Source organism: Sylvia atricapilla, chromosome 8 (assembly GCF_009819655.1).
Source record: "Sylvia atricapilla isolate bSylAtr1 chromosome 8, bSylAtr1.pri, whole genome shotgun sequence".
NCBI lineage: Eukaryota > Metazoa > Chordata > Aves > Passeriformes > Sylviidae > Sylvia > Sylvia atricapilla.
The window spans coordinates 34,904,478-34,925,934 of NC_089147.1; the positions used below are offsets into that span (position 1 = coordinate 34,904,478).

The 21,457-nt window shown below is 43.8% G+C and overlaps 1 protein-coding gene across 1 annotated transcript; it reads right to left on the minus strand.

Moving 5' to 3' along the window:
- Positions 1 to 5,118: 5,118 nt before the first annotated feature.
- SIRT1 (sirtuin 1) lies at positions 5,119 to 21,187 on the minus strand. Its single transcript, XM_066324407.1, has 9 exons — positions 20,572 to 21,187; positions 17,883 to 17,999; positions 16,750 to 16,991; positions 15,346 to 15,498; positions 14,118 to 14,265; positions 11,739 to 11,818; positions 9,244 to 9,430; positions 7,999 to 8,556; positions 5,119 to 7,169 (listed from the first exon to the last, which is right to left on the minus strand). Exons 1-9 carry the CDS (start codon positions 21,005 to 21,007, stop codon positions 6,847 to 6,849), a joined length of 2,244 nt encoding a protein of 747 aa, XP_066180504.1. The 5' UTR covers positions 21,008 to 21,187; the 3' UTR covers positions 5,119 to 6,846.
- Positions 21,188 to 21,457: the final 270 nt, after the last annotated feature.

Sequence of the window (21,457 nt, forward strand, 5' to 3'; positions counted from 1 at the left end):
TTGCCTACCCAACACGGTAAAAAACAACTTTGTAGTGCTAGAACAATTAATAGTCGTGGCAATACTTGTGTCAAGCAGTTCAAGGCTTTGTGCAATGCTTGTGTTGGCCTTAGTTCATCTGACAGTCACAAGAGCCCTGGGAGGCAGCTTTGCTGAGGTTGTGCCCTTAAGCTGCCTCAGCCTGGAGAAAGGTGGGCAGCAGGAAAGCAAGTGCTTTCTCTTGCTTGGATCAAGTATCATTTTGCATACAATATTTGATGCTGTGCAGCATGTAAGAAAGGGGTGCAAAAAACCATTTTTTGCGTAGCTGAAATAGCCATGATATTCGTGAAGAAAGCGTAGAGCCTGCCTTTTCCTCAAACCTTGAGTTATTCAGGAAAGCTTGGGTGCCACTGTTTAAAAGGGTAATGCAAACAGCTGGAGATTGACAGTAATTTGAGCTTCAGTGGGACCATTTTACTGTGATTAGATTTTTTAAAGAATATTTATTTGATAATTAGATTAGCATTTGATAAAGATTCAGAATTCTCACTGGAGGAGACCAGTTGCATGTCAGACTTGTATCTGTCTCCATCATGACTAGTGAAGGAGACTTGCTATTGCCAGAGCAGTGCAGTCATAGACTGGATTTCTTGTACCTGTCACATTAGTACAGGGATGAAGATTGAATTTGCATGGCAGAACTACCCAGGCTTCCTGAACTACAGGTGCAGCAGGTGTTTGTCTCTCATTTTCCAGGGCAAAGCAAAGAAGGCAGTGTAGAACTGTTAAAGCAGTGAGCCCTGCTTAAGCATAATGATTTATCTCCTTTGGTACTTCGTGGGAGTTGCTATTAATGAGGTTGTTACTGATCGTAGTTAGAGCTTGAAGCCGTGGTATTCCCTTTAAGAATGTTTATAAGCTGCTCTGAAGAGGGTTTTAATTCATTGCACTGCTCTCTGCTGCAATAAACTTGATTTATCAGTAATAAATGAAGCTTAATGTAATCAAATGTGAATAACTATAAAAGAATGCTCCTTAAAGGCACACGAGGTTCTGCAGTTAAGGTAAATGCAGATAAAAGCTCTCATTTAATAGCACGGTTTTCAGCACGGTTGAATCTCTCAAGAGTGGCTGTGTTGACTTCTGTGTGCAACCAGAACTATGTACTTGTTATACTATGAGGAACTGCCTTACTCAGTTTTTGAAGGGGAGAAAAAAGAAGAGGAATAACAAAATATTTGTTTGCCTGACAAGTGATGGGGCCCCATTGCTTGCCTAGCAGATATTTCTAGCTTGCCACATTGGAGTGTGGTTTGGGTGCACTAATTAACCTGCCTACTCTTTTGGTCATTCAGTCTTGATACTAATGTTTGTGTTGGTCAGGTCTGGAGCAATGACTTCAAAAACCTTAGCTAAACCTTGAAAGATGTAGAGCATCTTCTGTCACCTGCATCACCAGATTAGTACAGTGCCCTAGAGCCCCAGGAAAACACCTTGACTGTCTGCCTGCTCTGTGTGCACAGTTAATCAGTGAAGTAACTCCACCAGCCATCAGGGCTATACACTTGAGTTCCCTGACCGTGTGACTGAGTCCTCAGGTTTTTTATATTTCCTCGGGGAAGGGAGCCTATTTGTGTCTATAGGTACAATTTTTCTCTGTGCTCCTATCTCTTACACTGACTTATTTTCTGTGAGTGTGTTAAAACGTTGTAGCTGCGAACCTTTGCCTGTTTATTTCTGCAGAAGTGATGAATGAGAAAGATGTGTTATCTTCTAACCACAAGGCAGCTGAGCTGGGAGGGGGAAGCAAAGCTGACAGTAACAGGCACACTAGAACCGTGCTATCTACAACCCTGCTGGTCTAAGCAGTCTGAGTTCCTGCAGATCCTCTGGGTTTGAACATAACTATTGACTTTCCAAAACTACAAAATACAGTGTGGCAGGTGCCACGAGTGTCATCTGTGTCCTTACATTAGCACTTGGCATTATTATTTTTCTGCAGCCAAAGGCACGTCAGTTTCAGATTAGAAAAATGAGGTTTGAGAATCTTGTTCCACGTAGGATCTACCCTGTCAGTAATTCCAGTATAGTTGGTGTGTACAGTGCTAGTGGAGATCTTTATCTTACCAGTGAGATAAAGGCTGGTATTACCAGCGGGTCATGAATCCTCACCTGTGCATTGGATGTCTGCAGGTGTTCCCTGCTGCCCTCCAGGTACCTGATTACATGAGGAAACAAAAGATTAATGTTACACAAATACTTTGAGTTGAGTGCAGAAATCAAGTTTCCGTCTCTTTTTCGACAAATACAGCAGCATGTCTGGGAGAAGGAACAAGAGTTGGCAGACTGTAGTCAAATACCAGCTTCCGGTGGAGATTGTATCTGCCATATCTTTGAAGAATTTCAGAGGTAAAACCAATGTAAGTTTCTGTGGCTGGATCCTGCCCAAGGGCTCTGTGTGGGCACTGATAGCAGCAGGTTCAGGTTCTCCGGGGTGCAGCATCTCCAGGAGGCTGGCGTTGTCCACTGGCAAAGGATCCAGACAAGGTGCCAGGGTTACCCGAGGAGGAAACAAAGGGGAAGGGTAATTGAGATAAGGAAGATCAGCAGTATCTTTAGATGAGGAAGTAGCTGGAATAGCCCTGCAGGCTGAGGTGTCAGGTCCTGCAGGGATTTCTGTCAGTAGGGAATGCGCAGAGTTTTGAAGTTTGGAGCAGGAGGGTGGTGATGCTCCACAGGGACTAAGGCAAATTCTCCATAGCATTCAGCATTACGGGGGTGGGCTCTGTGAAGCCTGGTGCTGGGAGCTTCTGTAGCATCCAGGGCTCCCTGTGAGGCACTCACCTGCTGGGAGAAGGAGGGTCCCTGTCAGCCGAGGCTTGCACTTGGGAGCTGGGCTCTGCCATTGGAAAGGGTGGTGAGTAATAATTGTACAGAGTTAAAAACCCATTGCCAAACAAGTAAATCTCACTGAGAGGTGTTTGTGTTTTGTTTCCACGGACTTTCAGCTTGTGTTTCTTTGCGGCTTTCAAAATAACTTAATTTGTAGTTTGTTTGCTTTGTCCAGGGCTCCATCCTGGGTGATGCTGGTGCAGGAGCTGCTCACAGGAGCCTGAGCTGTCACTACAAGGCACGTGGGAGTGGGGTTTGCAGGGAAACAAGACTTTCTCTTGCTCTGTGAGCATAAGAATAACAGTTCCATGGTGAGAGAGCACTTGGGATTGTGTTCCTTAAGCAGTCCTTTAGAGACCTGTGGTCGTGTACCTGGTCCCACCATGCCCAAGGCAGGACAGCTGGAGGCTCTGGGTGTGCCTGGCTGGAGTTTCCTGGGCTGTTGTGTGCAGGGTTGCTGTGAGCAGTTACAGCTCAGCTCCTGGGACTGCTGCACCTGAGAACTGCTGTGCTGCCTTCGTCTGAGGCACAAATCCCCCATAGCTAGCCCAGGTGCTTCCAGAAGGGTATAAAGAGAGGGAAATAAGCCTCCAGGAGCTCTGGGAGCCCTGTCCCACCTGAATTTGCCCAGCTCCATTCCAAGGTTCCATGGCAGAGAGCTGCAGAGTCAGTGAATGGTGCTTTAGTAAAGTGCCTCTGCTTTTCTGAGCCTTGGGCCTCATGCTCTTTTCCCTTGGTGCATCATTATTGGGATTATTGTTACTCTTATTTTCCTACTGGGTCCTAGCAGTCTGTATCTTCTTGAAACTCCCTAGCAAAGAGTAACTCGGGGTACAACTCCATGACTTCTCAAGGATTTATAGCCAGCTTAGAACCATTGTTACCTAGACATGGCCAGTTGTTTTAGCCTGAAATTCAGCATTTTCAACTGGGTTTTATTCTCCAGTCATTGTAGACAAGTCTGTCATGCAAATAAATGCAATTTGCTTTTCAGTTTGATTGTTCTGGTTCAGTATTTAAGCATAGATTACCGAGCTTGAGGTACTCCCTGGGTCTTCCTTTTCTCACTTTTTTCAGTTTGATTCTGAATGCTGGTTTCATTAGAATTTTGTGCTCCTATAGCCCCTCATAATTGGATATTGTCTGTCCCTTTGTGATCATGCATTTAAAAACATTTTCCATAATCAGAAACACTAGTTAAAAATGTACTGAATTCAGGCCAGATCCATAGAAAATACATGGCCATTAAGAAGAAATTATGACAAGATGCTAAATAAATGCTCCTTGAAATATTTTTGCAAGGTCATTATTGTGGCTAATGTACCACAATAGGCCGGAAGGTGGCTGGGGAATGGCAAACAAATCCTTGTGCTTTGCTTTTTTTCCAGTGCATCTATTCAATATAAATACTAAGGGCTAAGATACTTCCACAGGGTAAATTACCAGAAAAATAAGTGATCTCCTTTTTTGAGATTGTACAAATTACAGCAGGACCTGGACATGCTCTGTCTTGCTTCCAGACAAATTTCATGCAAGGTACGGAGCTGTGACAGCAGATGTTTCCTCATGCCCACCATTTGCCTAATCATTGTGTTAAATACTCTTGAAAGACAACATCCTTGCTGTGGGGAAAGGGCAGTGTATGAAATGGAGGAGTAAGAGATAGTTTGGGATTCTTCTTCTGTTCAAATATTATCAAAGACATAAGAAAGAACAAAACGCAAAAATTCTTCATCTAAGTGCAGAAGAAGGTGCAGCTGTTCTACTCAAGAGGAAAAATGTTTTCAGGTCATTCAGAGTAGTAAGTAATTGACAGGAAAACATCTGTGTGTGTTAAAGAGTCTAATGGTTTTGATGCTTTGTGCCTCAAGCGTGAGAGTTTCATCATCTCTTTTTTTCTCTTCCAGTATAACTCAAGTACTATTTGAGAGATGGTTGTTCGGAAGTACAGTGGAATCAGCCACACAGTAAGGTGTTACATACTGGGAGACTCATTAAACTGGGCCCTGGCGCTTGAGGGCCACAAGAAGGGATTTCTTGCAGTCTGGGGTGGACTCCAGCCACGGGATGAACCACGGGAACAATTCAGGGCAGCTTCCTTTAGGCTTTGCCAGGGGCAGGTGGAAAAAAGCCATTTCCTATGTAAGGCCTTCCATTATGCCTTCCTTTAAGGTATACCTTGACTTTCTGGGGCATCTTTGCTAAGTTTGTAAGACATAGCTAGAAATTAACGGAAACCAGAAATCAAATGACAATTTTAATAGACTTTAGAACAGAGTGTACGAGTATAAAACACTGGTTTTGTATTTCAAAAGTTGCAGGAAGATAGCCAGTCATTTTAAACAGTCTTCTACAAAACATATGCCAGTAGATTACATAAAAGACACTATATACAATATAAAAGAGCAGAAAACAATCCTCACTGTAAAAATAATTTAAAACAAAGTATTTCAATTTAAAATATCTCCTATAGCACAAACTAATACATTGTGACATGCAAGTGAAAACTAAACATATTGCATTCTTTAATGTAGCCAAATAAGAACTGTATTAAATCTGGACTATGAGACAACATGCCAACATTTCCCGATGAATACAGGAGGCTGTTCTTAAATATTTATTAACTGTTGTATTATGTTCAAAGAACAGCTACTATACATCTTCCAAAATGTAATAAATATTAAAGCAAAGTATATGAATAATCTACATCGTAGAGTTCATTTGGGTCAATGTTGAAAAAGTGGTTTATAGAAAAATGTTATTTCGTTGACTACTGCACTGTGCAATTGTACAAAATAGTTCTAAAGGCTTGAAAACAATCTGCACTTGAACACTTGCAACATCCAGTTTTAAGGCAGCCTAGCACTCGGGACAGCAGAGTGGGAGAAGCTGCTTTGCTTTTCATGTCCAAGGTGGAGCTGGCAGCTGGGAGGAGGTTCCAGCTGAATCAGGATCTCAGGGCAGCAGCTCCTCATCCGTGTGGAGCTCCTTGGCAGCGTAAAAGGAGGCTCCACCACTGGAGTCAGTCTCTCCTGGGCTTGGTGCATCCATAAGCACAAAGGAAGAGCTTCATTTCTGTGCCTTCTCATGGCTGGGAGAACACTCTCGTGAACTCTGCTTCCACACTGGAGCCTTGGCAGTTCCTCAAACGCTATTTATAAAGCAAGCTGCTCTAGATGTGACTGCTGGGTACAGCATGACAGACTGACTGGGGGGAACCTTTCTGTTTAAAATGCTGGATTCTAATTGCTAAGGAGCCAATGTCAGCATCGCTTCATGTCCACTCAGGCATACCCTCAGCAACCTAAGCATTTTCACAGCACTTCTTGATCAATCTAAAAACCATTGGATTCCTCAAGTGCTGCTGTCTTGTTTCCATCTCGCTATCTGCTCGCAATTAAGTATGTCTGAAACATACAAAGCAACTGTTAAAGCAAAAAAAATTAGCTGCCACAGTAGGTCTTAGAAAATGCCAGTGTTTAATGACAGACTAGGCATGAATGAAAGGTTTAGCAGAAGCATAAGATTTTTAAATCAACCAAAGTGTTACAAAGCAAGAAGTGTGAAAATACCATTCTTTGGTCTAAATTAGCTGTTCCCTTTATATTAGTTTAACATTCCAATGGCTTTTTCAAAACTGTTTAGAAATAATATAAGCTGAAATTTATTAAGCAAAAATATGTATTATATACATGGATGCCTGATCAGACAGATGAACTTAAAAGTGAACATAGTGACAGTTGTTTAGGTAATCCTAGTACCTTAAAAAAAAAAGATGAGTTAGTGTTGAGTGCGCAGTAATAGATTTTTATTGAAAAAGGTAAAAAACTAAGCATGAAAATCTGTTTTAGTTATTTATAAACACTGCGTCCGTATGGTCTCGTTGCTCTAAATTCAGACGTAAACATTCATTCTGACATGCCAAAGCTCCTAATGCTGGTGGGAAGTTCCTGTAACCAGTCAGCGATCACTTTACAGCGCGTTGCTCGGATGTTCTGTCCCTGCAGCTTCGTTTGGCTCAGCTGATTCCTCAGCTGCCAACTCCTCCTGTTCGTCTGCATCCGCCCCGAATCCAGGCTCCTCTTCCCGCTCGGGAGCATCCTCATCCTCTATGCCATTGTAAAACTCCTCCATCTCGCTCTCATCCTCCACATCTAAGCTCTGACTGCGGCACGAGCCGCTCTCACTACTGCTGCCACAAGAGCTGGAAGATATGATATCGTCTTCAGAATCCGAGTAAACCTCAGCACCATGGAAGATATAGCGATTGGGTGGCAAAAACAGATACTGAGTACCTGGAACAGAATTTGAACAGTCAATGACGTGCTGAAGTAAACGACTGGTACCAGATCTGGCAGACTTGGGGTTAGAAGGTACCTGCACAGTTCTGTTTTCAGCTGTGACTCTTAACTGACAAATCAGGTTATATGAAAATCCATTTATGTCTGTGTATGTGTATTTATTATGAAGGACAAAAGAAATGCTTTCACTGTGGAAAGCTCAGTGTTCCTCCTCTCTCTCCCTCTGACACCAAAGAGCTGATTGTTCAAGCAGCTTTTTTTCATGGGAACATGAAAAAAAGTTGCATGGAGTATCAGATGAAGTCTAAATCCAGCCTTTCCTTTGGAAAACTGCACTTTAATTGCTGACTCCTTACAACAGTTACAAGACTGCACGCTGTGGGGCTTCCTTGGAAAGTCTAAACTTTCCTTAAAAATGTGCCTCATTGCAGCTGTGAGATTTTTAAGTCCTGTCATGACTTTGTCTTCCAGCTCTACTGCTCTGAACACCTTAGCATCAAACTAACTTTTCTGAATATTCATCTGAAAATGTCATAAGGGGATATATTTTTTGATACCTACCTTCAGCCTTCTAAACTTTGATCTTTTAGGTGAGGATGTAATCACTGATTTTAAAACCTATTATGAAATACAAAAAAATATTTCCTACTGGCTTCTCCAAAAGAAGTAAATGGTTCTATGAGAGTTAAGTAGACACTGGTCTGAACAAAAATAGCCACTGAAACACACTGATTACCTCAAGAGTAACTTATTTATCACTTTCAAGTCTAACATAAACGTATCAGCCAAAAGGAAGCAAACACTGAAAAGCATTAACACTTACCGTCCAGCCTTTTGCTAATCTGTTCTTTTGCAGATCTGTTTACCCAACACTTCTTCAATATTTCACTCTTTTCTTTATTTTCTCCATCATTAGATCCATTTTCCTTCATTGTTTCAGAGTTCATTAGCTCACTAGCAGGATTTTCAGGGTTTTCTGATGACACCTGGGTGTCCTGAAGCATCTCCTCTGAGCAGCTCCCTTTAGTTTCTGAGGCAGGCTCACAGTTTTCTACCTTACATTCAGGTGGGTGTTCTGACACCACTGCACCATCAGGTGGGCTCATCCTTTCCGGTGAACTGGAGCCTTCTGAAATGTTCAGAGGGGTTGGAGGGAGCTCAGCCGAGAGCACTTCGAGCTCCTTGTGCGGCCGTGGAGGCTTCTCTGTGATTTCAGAAAGTTTTACCGAGTTGTAGCAAAGTTTTGTGTATTCGCTACCTAACCTCTGACATAATTCATTAATAATAACATCACAGTCTCCAAGAAGCTCCACATCAAAGTGTAGATGAGGCAAAGGTTCCCTATTAATTAAGATCTGAGGCACTTCATGGGGGATGGAACCTATAAATGGAAAAGAGAATCCAAAGATAGTCACTTGGGTTTTACTTCCAGCAGAGACCAACTGAGAGAGCTCAAGCTTCTCTTCATGCCTTCACTTGCAACAGGACAGGTCAGGAAAAGGGCAAGCCTGTCCCAAATTTACCAATGGTGGTTTGAGGTGCTGTTCCTACTGTAGCCTGGTTAGATGGGTTTTCCCCCGCATTTTTTCCAGTTAAAAGCATTCCTCAATCACTGAGAAACATATGCACAGAAATACTGGCTACAGTAATATTAAAAATACAGTAGTAGTAAAAAGATTAAAATTAGTACTATAATCTCTTCAAATTATGTTGATTTTGTGCATTTGTTTTATGTGCTTAAGTGCACATGAGGAATATACTGTTTTTGAGATGCTTCCTTTCTAAAGCCTTCAAGCCTTTCTAAAGCATATTCCAAGCAGGGAGAGAAATTCAAAGTCATTCAGGTTTAAGAGAGTAGTTTTGCAGATAATCATTTAAGCACTTAGAATTTGTTACTTTCTCGATTTTGCATTTCAGCTTTACATAGGCAAGCAGCTTTCATCGTAAAAATGTGGTGCTCACTGACTTGAGCCAAAGATGTTTAGAAAGAGCTTGGAGTTTCTTAACCGAGAATTCCACTTCTGGTCCAAATTTTTTAAAGAAAGTATTACCAGAGACAGTCACTTACTTGGGATCAATGCTACTGGTCTTACTTTGAGTGAAGACCCAATGACAATGAGGAGATCCACTTCATTTTTGTCGTACTTCATGGCACGGTGGAACTGCTCGGGCAGGTTCTCCCCGAAGAACACAATGTCCGGCTTCATGATGGCCAGCGGCTCCTCGGGGGGACAGCGGGGACAGCGGGGCACCACCTGCACACAACAGCCACTGTTACTGCAGCCCAGGCCTGGGAAAACTCACACGTCTCACTTTGGGAACTTTCAGTGCTATTTCCTCATTTCACTGTTCTGTGGATGTATAAGCAACTACACTTCCTGCTTCTGCCTGCAGCAAGTGCTCAGGGAAATAACGCTACAGCAGGAGTAAAGAGGGAGAAGCCAGGCAGGTCTATACCACAAGCCAAAGTCCAGCGGTCATGCTGGACACCAACTGAGCACACTGCCCGTTTGACAGGAATGGACTTTCCTGAGTTTAATTGGAGCAAAAACTACTATCAGGTTCCAGTTGAGGATCTGAAACAAACCCTGTCCTAATCCAAGAGTCTTTTTAGAGTTTTACCTGGAGTTTCTCCTCTTCTCCAAAAGGTTATGTGTGTTACACATCCAAAGATACATTGTGGCAGACAGCGGGCTAAGAGCATACAGGACAAGAACAGAGGCCAGAACTTGCTTGGTCTCCATTTTAAACTTCTCTAATGCCTCCAGAAACAGAGGAGAATCTTGCTTCCCTAACAAAAGTGGACACTAGTTAGGTTTGTGGAGAAGTAGATTCTCTTTTCTCCCAAGCCAGGGAGTTTTCTGATCTTTGGGACCTCTTTCAACTCTTTGCTATCTAAAGACTTTTTAAGAGAGAAGGAAAGCAAGAAGGGTGAGTGATAGATCTACAGACAATACTGACCAATTTCCTTCTAATAGTTCGAGTCTTTTCAGCTGTAGTGTTCAAATATAACAATTCACAATAAATCCAAGGAGCTGCAATCATATAGAAACCATCACAAGCTACAAACCAGAGCTATAAAGGTGTAAATGTATGTGTATTACCTATTGCAATAGAAAAATACCTGAAAACGGACATTTAAATGCGTAGCAAGTTCCTACTATACAGAGAACAGCTTCAGAAAAAAAAATAGAATGCTGAAAGTTTAAATGAAAGAATTAGTTTTATGGATGCCTGCAGTGGGACAGAAGACAATACTCTCCAAATTAGAAAATACCACAAGTAGGCGGCCTTCATCTAGTGTCAAATGATCCTTCCCAAAAACTAAGTCTCTGAACAAAGAAAAACCTTGTGGGATGGATGCCTTGTGGGATAAGAAGCAATTTGGCACAAGAGCTAGGAGCTGGTGTGGTGGAAACCTTCACCCTGCTGCTGAGCAGGAGAGCATCCAATAATCACACAGTCAAGGGAAACCAACTAAAGGATTCCCCCAAAAGAGCAGATGGCTAGAATGAGTCTTGAACTAACTCCTCAGATCTTTACGTCTTAGAAGGAGAAAATCTAACTCCAGACAGCTGGCTCTGGAGGTAAAGGAACAAAAAATATCTGTAGGATGTTCTTAAAAATAATATTCTTAATAGCAAAAGTAAACCAAATTTCACATTCAGTATTTCAGTGTTAAAGACTGCAGGCTTATGAGATTCACATTTCTTAAAGTTTTAACTCAAACATCTCTTCTGAAAGACTTTCACTGGATTCCATTTCAAATGTAATGCCTGAAGGATTTACATCACTTCCATGTTTCTCACCTAAAGTTGAAACTATGGACTCTGAGACATTTATCAAAAAAAACCCAAGGAACCTGCAGAAAGAGTCCTCTTTCATTTGCATAAACAAGATCTTTTTGATCACAGAATCATCACCTCTGTTCCATCAAAAGAAGGGGAAGAAGGGCAAAGGCAGAGAAGGTCTCCAAGTCAAAGGTTCATCTGCTCTGACAGAGCAGAACCAACTCCTGCCTTGGTCCCGGCTCACTTGACACCCAGACGTGGGGAGTCTGGAACATGGAATAGTTCAAGAGTCCTGGGAAGCAACACCAACATCTCATTTGATCCTTGCTTAGAGCCTGCTCTCTGGTTAGCAATTTCTCCATGTATCAGCTGTCGTTTGAAACACATTTTTAATACAGGTAAATGCTCACAGAACAGCTGATGTTATAAAAGGCTAAGAATGCTTTCTCAATGTGACTCTACATTCAGATCAACACAAAACAGGTATAAATCCTATTTTCTACTTACCATTTAACCTCTACTTTTTATCAGAGGAGCCATTAAAAAGTGACTCTTAAGGTTTTGTTCTGATTTTTGCCATTACCTAATTTTTGCAGTACAGTATTTGAGTATACTTTTAAATAAAAGAGGAAATGCCAAAATACAGAGAGGCGCTTTTATGAAATACATGCAGAATGGAGGCTTTGAAAAGCAGAATTTATAAGCGATCCCAGTGTTGTGGTTCAGGGTTTGGTTATTAGAAAGCTGTAGTGAGTTAAATTAGATTTTTTACCTGATTGAAAATATCTCCTCGAACAACTTCACAATCAACTTTGTATTTACAGATCAGGCAGGAAGCTGTTGCAAAGGAACCTGAGGGGAAAAACCCGTATGGTAGCATGAGGATTTTCAGTCATTCAGATTTGGTCTTATGCCCAAGCTGTTTTGACAAAAAGCTGTTATGTTGCAGTGCTACAGAAATCAGGCATTAAAAAAGGGAAAGTAAAATTAAAAGGAGATCCTTGTAATACTAGAAGCTGTTCTTCTAGGTGTTAGTCAGCAGAAATCTTGTTTTAGGAGTAGCCATATACCACATGCATGTCAACACAAATGATTCTGTGTCCTCTCATTCCCCTGACCTGTGCACACACAGACAACGAGCAGAGAGCAGGAACTGCCCTTCTCATTACACAAGTGGTGCTGCAAACAGCATCACCAGCAGCTCCACAAACCCTACCACAGAATAACTAAGAAAATGCATTAGTAAAGACAATATGCTTTCAGGGTATTGTATCTGGGTAAGACAAAGAGAGTGAAAGCACAGAAAAACCTGGAGCACATCGTTTATCTGTAACTGGCAGCTCAGGTCTGCTGATCACTGCAGGCCTGCAAACTGCACAGCTTCTGAAACCTTGCTCAGCATTGCAGCTCCCCCAGCATAAGGGATTCCAAAGACTATGTTACTATGTACTATGTACAGTTACTTGCTCATTCTGATTAGCTGACAGTAAAAATTCAGAGCTTCATACAGCATGTTAGGGACACGTCTGTCAGGCATCTGCTGCTACCTCCCTGCAGCTCTATTCTGTGAATTATTTTTCACCATCAGAAGCTTGGTGCCCATGCATGAGCCATTTCCAAGCAGCAGGCCACAGCCTCTGCTCACACAGCTCCAGCAACGGCAAGGAACACAGTCTAATTCCAGATGCATTGGTTGAATGCAAGAGCCATTTTAAATACAGCAGGATGGATCTCAGACACCATTGTTTTCATAGGAGGAACTGTACTGTAGGTCTGCAGTGACAGATGGGTCTGAAGGTTCGCATAAGAACTCCCCAAATCACTGCAAGGTTCTTTGTTAACTGCTCATGATTAACTTGCCATTTGCCCCAGCTAGAGGAAAAAGTAGAATAAATGCAGCAGTGTGAACCCCCCAGAAGAGTTTTGGTTTCTCTTCAGCCACCATCATTAGGCAGCAACCATTTGGTAAAGAGCAGTAGCTGCAGGTCAGATGAAGCTTGATCTGCTCAAAACCACCTTTGCTGATTTTCCAAAGGCTTCAAAATCTCCAAGTGCACATGTTTTTAAAGAATCTGTTTCGTTCAGAATCACCTTATACAGGGCATACACTAAAGACGATCCCATCCCTGAAGTGTGCAGCTGATTTGCAAAATGATTTTGTGATTTGCAAAAACTCAGCCACGTAAGAGGTTTGTGATGAATGCCTCAGCTGGAATGCCAACCAAAAGAAAACATGACACACTAAGCACAGACAAACCAGCACTGGGGCTGGGGAGCTGACAGGCAGAGGCTGCTGGGTGCCACTTGGACCCCATTCAGAGCACTGTGCTTGCTGTGCCTGGAGAATCAAAACCCAGGGATCTGGCACTGAGCTAAGCTTTGGAGGTATGGAAACCATCTGAGTTTGGCCCTTGGCAAAGGTGCAGTGAGATAGATGAGCCTTACAAACATGCCAGTGCTGCTTTTAGATGACTTGTCTGAAGTTTACTAAATGATCCAAACATGCATTTAAGAACTAATTTTCTGCATACTTTTCTTGAAAATTAATCCTTGGACTTTCAGCTTGACATATGCAACTCCTTGGAAATGGAAAGCATTTCAAGTAATTCCACTTAATATGACACTGAAGGTGTAACAAGACGATCTTCAGTTAACTGAACTGGTGATTAATCCTCAATGTTTTATACATGAAGTGGAGTCACTGAAATGTCAGGATATTGTAAGATTTCAGTGGAATATAACCTAAATAAAGAGTCACATAACACCCAGACTCCCATTCCATTGACGGGCAGTGCAAAGGACCTATGGCAAGACTAACTTCCATGTTATGTTCTCACACAGATCAAGAAGCACCAAATGCATTTTAGAAGTTACAGTCTAAGCTTGTGCCAACAGGGTGTAGATCTTCACCGATACACAGACACTTCATCAAGCTCAATTCCTGAAAGGAGTTATTTCTACTTGAAGCATTTAAATATGATTTAAATATGTAAGCTGTCTAAAACAAAATGTCAACATTTAAAAATCAGAATATTTGTTGGCAAGGGACAGGAATTCAAGGAAAGTAAGTTTAATTCCAACAGCAATTACCTATTCACATGCACCTGTAATAATTCCCCCAGGGAAAATAAGTGAAACTAAATCCACTTACCATGACACTGTATTATCCTTTGGATTCCTGCAACCTGTTCCAGTGTGTCTATGTTCTGAGTATAGTTGCGAAGGAGTTTTCCTTCTTTATCCATCAAAGCGATGAACTTGTGACAGAGAGATGGCTGGAACTGTCCCGGGTAGATTTCCTAGGGAATCCAGAAGCATGTTAGTGGAAATGGATCCAGAGTCTTCACCTGAGCTGGCCACTGTCCCCAGCCATCAGAGAGCCTGTCACCGTGTCCCTCCCTGTGCCCTCTGCACTGCTCTGGCACTCAGCTCCTCTCACCACCGCTCAGCCTCTCAGCAGGGCAGGATGAGCTGCCCCCTGCACGCTGGCCTTTGCTGCACGCTTACACAAAGCAAGCAATGGCTAGATCTTTTTCTGGTCTTGAGAATCAGGAAATAGGGAAGTTTTCTCTTCTTTGAAAGTGTCAAGTGACCTCAATATCTGTTACCAGAAACATGTATTCTGGTACATAAAGGAGGAGGAGGAATGAAAAAGTGAAAAATTATTAAGTATCAGCTAAATTGGATTTGGACTTTTCTGGTAAAACCTGTGTATAGACAGGCTTCAACTAAGTTGATTTTTTTTGGCATGCTTTCTGTGGTGTTTTTTGGTTTGGGGTGTGTTTTTGTGTGTGGGGGGTGGTGGTTTTTAATATTAAAACCCAAAGAAACTGAGTATGCTAATGAGCAGCAAAATTTATTAGTATCTGGACTTGAGGCTTTCAGAGAAAGCCAAGCAGAAAAAGAATGTGTTGGGTTTTCTCTTCCAATCTTTGTAACATGACAGATCAGTAGTATGAATTGTGAGCAGATATAAGAAAGAATGAGCACAACCACTGGTGACTGATTTTCACAAGTCCTTAGTGGTCCTGTAGAAATTCTTATGTCTTGGGTTTGATTTTTTTTTGGTCCCAAGGAAACTGAAGACTAAATGCAATTGGGTATTTTTTTGTTTTTTGTTTCTCCAAATGTCTACAGTTTCTAAAATTCCTTCTTGTCTAAGATGTGTAATTGCTGCTTTTGAAACTATTTAATATCACTGAGATCTTTTCAACCATCTGAAATGGTTGTGCCTATCATGAACTTACAACATGAACAGTAAAATAAGCTTAAGAAAGAGTCAGAATGTTGCTGAACATTTCTCATTTTTATCTGAGTTATGCATTTTAATATTGTCATTTGTCTTTACATCCAAGACAAGAACTGTTGGAAAATCATACCTTTGAAAACTTAAAGAACGGCCTGGGATCCTTTCTGAAGTATTCTATATCAAACATTGCTTGAGGATCCGGAAGGTCTGGGAAGTCTACAGCAAGGCGTGCATAGATGCCATCTCTGGATCTAAAGTCAGGTATTCCACAAGACACTGACACCTGAAATACATTTTTGCAATCTGAAATAAGTGAAACAACATACTGCACTATAAAGCGCTGCTGCTGGAAACCACATTTCTGTATGCTCAGTGCTTAGAAACATTAAGAACAAAACCAGTCTGGGTTCTCTGTATTTGTTTTTTTCTTTTCTTTTGGTCCAATACAACAATTCACAGTCAGGAGAAACAGTGCTGAAACAAAATTTGACAAGTGGACAAAATACCCTTTAGTACAGTCTGCACAGGGAGACTGGATACCAGAACTTGCTTTTACCACTGAAGTTTTGTAAGATGTGAACAAAAATTTAGAGCGTTATTGCATTAAATTTAATTAATAAGTGTTCACTGATTCTGCCAACTCAGACTTAGACATGGTGGTTGATATTTAAAGTATTTTTTACATGCTAACAGAGTAACAGAAAAGTCTTGCTTTTGAAAAATACATTCTTACTTTTGAAGAATAAATCCCTTTTGATAAGAGCTGTTTATTGATAAACATAGCTAATGAAAGCATTGTAGTAGTCAGTAAGGACTGAAATCATTGTCTCAGACTACCCCAAAATAGCATGGGAAGAGGAACAGGCGTATGCAAGTATGGAAAGAGCAAGATTGGGAGTAGCAGTGCTCTTCTAAAAGCTGGTTTGTATTACTTATCTGCTCTGAATCGTGTCACACCATCTGTGTGTGAACAACAGAAGCAAGAAATGATCTGGTGCACAGGTACAGAGCTGCAAATGTGCAGCAGTTCAGAAATGTTCCTTAGTGAAAGAGTGAGTAGCTTTATCACCATCACAGAGCAGCACATGCTGGAGTAACATTCAGTCTGCTGAAATTGGATTAACCTGTCCTTATGATCATCCTCCTCCTCCTCTGCCCCCCAGCTCTTTTCTTTTCAAATCCTATTCTTCCAGTGCCTCAAGCTCCATCTGAGATTTTAAGAGATTCACTGAGATTTTGTTTAAAAAAGTAATCCCCGTTGTCTGAAGACTAAGACAGAAAATGTTCTGGACAGGTAATGTGTTCCTAGTCCATAAGTATTTTGCATGGAAGCAGCTGTTTACAAGTTTCTATGTCTAAGAATATTTTGTTCTGAGGAAAGAGATGGTGTAATTTCCAATGGAAGCTCCAGTCCCTGCAGTGACCTGGACTCTTCCCCCCAGCACAGTGACTTGCTCCCATCCCTGCACACTGCACTGAAGTATTGAACCAACCTATCTCCATATTTTCACACTGTCATTGCAGCAATACCTACCCCAGCTCCAGTCAAGACCATGATCTTCTTGCATTCCTGTAAAAGTTTCACAGCATCATCAATGGTGTTAATATCTTTCCTCTTCTTCCGTTTTGGTGGCTCTGAAAGGATGTTTATCACAATTTGCCACAGAGTCATGTCATCCAGTTCAGGTGGGGGGATCGTTTCTGGCAGCAGGTCCTTCAGAATCGTCCGTGGGTCTGTACCTAACATGAGATGCTGCTGAACAAAAGTGTAGGGACCTAAGAAAATTTAAAAACACAGATACTTAAAACAGAGTCAAGTACTGCAGATGATCATGGTCATTGTTCCATTTATTAATGCTTGCTAGTACACTTTCATGAATCCAGTTTAATGCTCCATTCATCAAATTCCCTGTTTTTTGGCCAAAACTCTGAGGCGAGAGGTGGGCATTTTATTTATTTATCATTATTTTATGTTAACCCATGACAGATTTCATAGAAAGTCAGTCAAGCAGAAATCCCAGTTCACAGCAAACTTAAAACTTTAAAGGGTGCACCAGGATCTTCATAATGTGCTTTTTTCCAACATTTAGTATTTACAGGAATAAGCTGAAAAAACAACAAACATACATACATATATACTCCAGGGGTATTATAAACTGTCACTCTAAATAGACACTTAGAGCCCAGAAACCCATGGATTTCTTTTTGGTCTTTTGGTCATCTAACATGAATTATTTTAGACATGACATCCTCAAGGCATTAATTCAATCTTTCCAGAAACACTCGAGGGCTCACTGCCCTAAAATTATACAGGGATCATCTTCTTGTTCCTTAAAGAACTAATACTAAGTAGGCAGGCTATAGAAATATGCCATAAATTAGTTTAATTTAGTGAATCTGTGTGTATGTTTTTAATAGGGATCATGGCAGGATTTCTATTCAAGAAAAAAAGAAGACATTGACAATTTTAATCAAAATACAGCAAGTTTCAAGGGATTCCTTTTTAAACTCCTTAAATAACATACAGAATACAGCCAACACCTCTGAGCTGTTCAGAAGCACTAACCGCCAATATTTTTACAACAAGAAGAATAATTTGAATACTGGGGAGGATTAAGTGACTGTTCAAAGGCAAAGAGGATCTAAGAAAGTGCTCCAGGCTTCTACCTATACGTGGTCTTGGGGTCCAGTCACTGGAACTTGCATGTGAGGCTCTGTCTTCTTCATCACTGTCACAGGAGTGAAAGCCATTGGCTATGATTTCATCACTGAGGAGGAAGTTATCTGCAAGACAGCATGACCAGAGGGTTACACTTCAGCCCAAGGGCACAGTATATCTTCAAACAGATCACAAAAATGAAAATCACGTGCTCAACTGGCGGTTTTGTTGCTTAGGCACAGGAAATGTCTATTCTTCTTCACATCTATAGATATGCCTTCAAGCTGTTGGCAAATTTACTGCAGGGTTTGCCACCTTAATGCTGGGCTTCAGGGGGCTGGATGCTGACCTTGGTGAAATCTCGTTCTCTGAACTGTTGGGCATTATGGATATTTCACCATAGAAAAAAATCCAAGTGTTTTAAAAGTATAATTAAAAATGTCTTTCCCCTACAATTCTCACTACATTCAGCTCATTAAAAACCTGGGTAAAATGAAAACATGTCACCATGACAGATCTTTGACTAGGTTTTAAGAGCATTTTAACAGCATTTTGAAAGAAACTTACAAGCGCCTATTTGCTGCAACAAATTCACAGACTTTTGTGAGGGTGTTACCTTGCAGCTGAGCAGTACTGCTGACCACATGCACAACTGCTGATATTTCAGCTGTGATACTGAACATGCTCCCTTGAACTACCTTCACTAAGTTTCTCTGGTCCACTTCCCCTGCAGCTGGGTTTGGCTCAGAGTGCCAGAGTCACCTTGTCTCAGCCCGTGGCCTGAAGCCAGAGTAACTCAATCTAACTTCATCTCCACGAACCTACCTGAACGAGGCACTTGTGCTACAGAGCTCACACTGAAGGGGAAATCTAAATTCTAACCTGAACTTAGACTACTCAGCCCTTTTTATTGGCTTTATTAGAAATAGCCTCAGCACCTGTAGCTTCATTTGTTGAAAATCTAAGATATGAACAAAGAACAAATTTCAGTCCTGCTCTCTAAAGCAAAGGATCACTACGGTAGTTCTCAGTCTCTCTGAAGAACTGAAGAACCTCCTGCATGATTTTAGCCGTTATTCCACTTGATTCTCAAACAAAGAACACCACAAAACACCGTAATTTTTTATTCAGTGGTTGTATTGTCCTTTCCATTGATGACACAAATACTTTATTTTTGATTAGAACAGAAGGTCAGTGACAGAAATTTGTTGTTGGTTCTTGCTGTCTTGTTCTTCTGAGGCCACAGGTGCTCATGAACATTACTATTTCCTATTAATCTACATATTTACAGCATTTCAGTTCCATCTCATCATGCATGAAGTCAGTGAACATACTGAGAATTTTGGAGAAGAGAAAAGAGCATTAGTACACATCAGTAACCGAAGTGCCAGTTTAACTTCAGCGACTTTTATGGCTTCTGTATCAAGAACCAAAGCTTACATTGTGAAAGACTCCTCACATACAGGTCACCGGGCCTGGGATTTAAGAAACAGTGACAGACACAAGCAGGATAAAGTAACAGTTTAAACTGTAACACTCCCTGCGTATTCCCTAAAGGACCAGAGGGGGTAATGCTGGCCAGAACTAAGCCAGCCACAGCAAAACACGCCTGAGGCTCGGAGGGACCTGAGCAAAAGGCTCCGTGTAAGGCACTAATAAGAGAGCATTAGCTTTGCTCTGAGCTGTTCCAATATGTACTTAGGCTGTCCCAGGTTTATCCTATACCTCTGTTCCTTTTGGATTGCTTTTGCACAGACAGAAATTTTCTGTAGAGTTTACTGTAAAAATAAAAGATCTTTAACTGCACTCCAGGATAAAATGTAAAGACTGCACTGGCAGAATGCAATGTCTGATACATTTCAATAAATCTTTCCAAAAGCACTGCTTTAAAAAAGCGCCAAAATTAACAACTCTAACAACTCAAACCTGATCTGTTTGTACTGTGAGGTACTTCCACAGCGATGCTGCCCACCAGTACACTTCAAATATTATTTGAAAGAAATTTAGAGAGATTATAGTTTAGTTTTGTGCTGTAGTCACTGAAACCTTAGGCAACACTGTCACTTGCAGTTCTTTAAGGAACTGATCAAGACTGCTGCTCCTGAGTTTATGTGCAAGTTTCTAAGGATCAGAAAAACAATAATTAACACGGCAGAGATTATAAAAAGAAACCCGGGCTTATGATTTTTTCATTTTTAATAACTTGTTATAGCAACACAGCAGAATAAATGTTTTCAAGGCTGAGAGCCGAGCGGCTGTCCCTGTAGGGCGCCCGGCACAGGGCGCAGGAAGCTTTGACAGGGCGGGCTGGGAGCCGCCCGGGATCGCGGAGCCGCCCGGGATCGGAGCCGCCCGGGACCGGAGCCGCCCGGGATCGGAGCCGCCCGGGATCAGAGCCGCCCGGGATCGCGGAGCCGCCCGGGACCGGAGCCGCCCGGGCTGGGAGCCGCCCGGGATCGGAGCCGCCCGGGATCGCGGAGCCGCCCGGGATCGGAGCCGCCCGGGACCGGAGCCGCCCGGGATCGGAGCCGCCCGGGATCGGAGCCGCCCGGGATCGGAGCGCCCCGGCGATCGCTCCCTGCGCGGGGCCGGGGCCATGGAGCCGCGCCCCGTGCAAGGGCCGGGGATGGCGCCGTGCGGGGAGGAGGGAGCCGCGGAGGAGGGGAGGGAGGGGAGAAAGGAGGGGTCGGTCCTCACCGGGATGCGGGGCCGACGCCGCGGCCGCCCCGTTCGAACACTGCGCCCGCCCGCAGCCCGGGGCCGCCTCCGCCGCGTCTTCGCCGGGCGCCGCCTCCGCGCCCTCCCCCCGCTCCCGCCGCGGAGGCGGCTCCGCCCGGGGCAGGCCCCGCAGCCCGGCCCCGCCGTCCGCGCCGCTCCGCGCCGCCGCCGCCTCGCCGCCGTCCTCCCGCTCCGCCCGGCCGCCATCGGCCGCCGCGGCCGCCGCCTCCCCCGGGGGCTCCGAGGGCACGGCGGCGGCCGGCGCGGGCGCAGACCCCGCGGCGCGGTCGGGGCGCGGCGCGGGCGCGGCGCTCCCCGATCCGCGGCGGTGCCGCTTGGCCGCGGGCTCGGCGCCGTCGCTGCCGGGGTCGGCGGGGCCGCGCGGGCGGAGCGGCGCAGCGTCCCCGTCCGCCATCTTGGCGCCGCCGCAGCCGCCGCCCCCCTCGCGCCCGGCCTCCCCGCCCGCCGCGGGCAGCGCCGCCGCACGTGACCGCCGCACGTGACCGGGCAACAACAAACCGGGCCACGTGACCGGGAGCGCCGCGCGCGTCACGTGGCGCTCGTGCCGCCTCGCGCCCCTTCGCTGAGGCGGCCCCTCAATGGCGGCGCGGGAGCCTGAGGGGGCGCCGGGGGACCCGACCGGCACGGCACGGCACGGCCGCCCCCGTGCCCTCCCTTCCTATCCCTGCCGGTGTGCCGCTCACAGCCCGCCCGCTGCCGAGCACCGACCGCGCGCGTTTCCTCTGCGCTGCCCGGTCGGCGACTCCCGGCAAATGGCGGCTCCGTTGTTCGCTCCTCGCCAGACGCGTGAGAAGCCCTCAGGGCTCGCTCTCCGTCATGGTATCGGACAGGCGGCGCCCCTTGC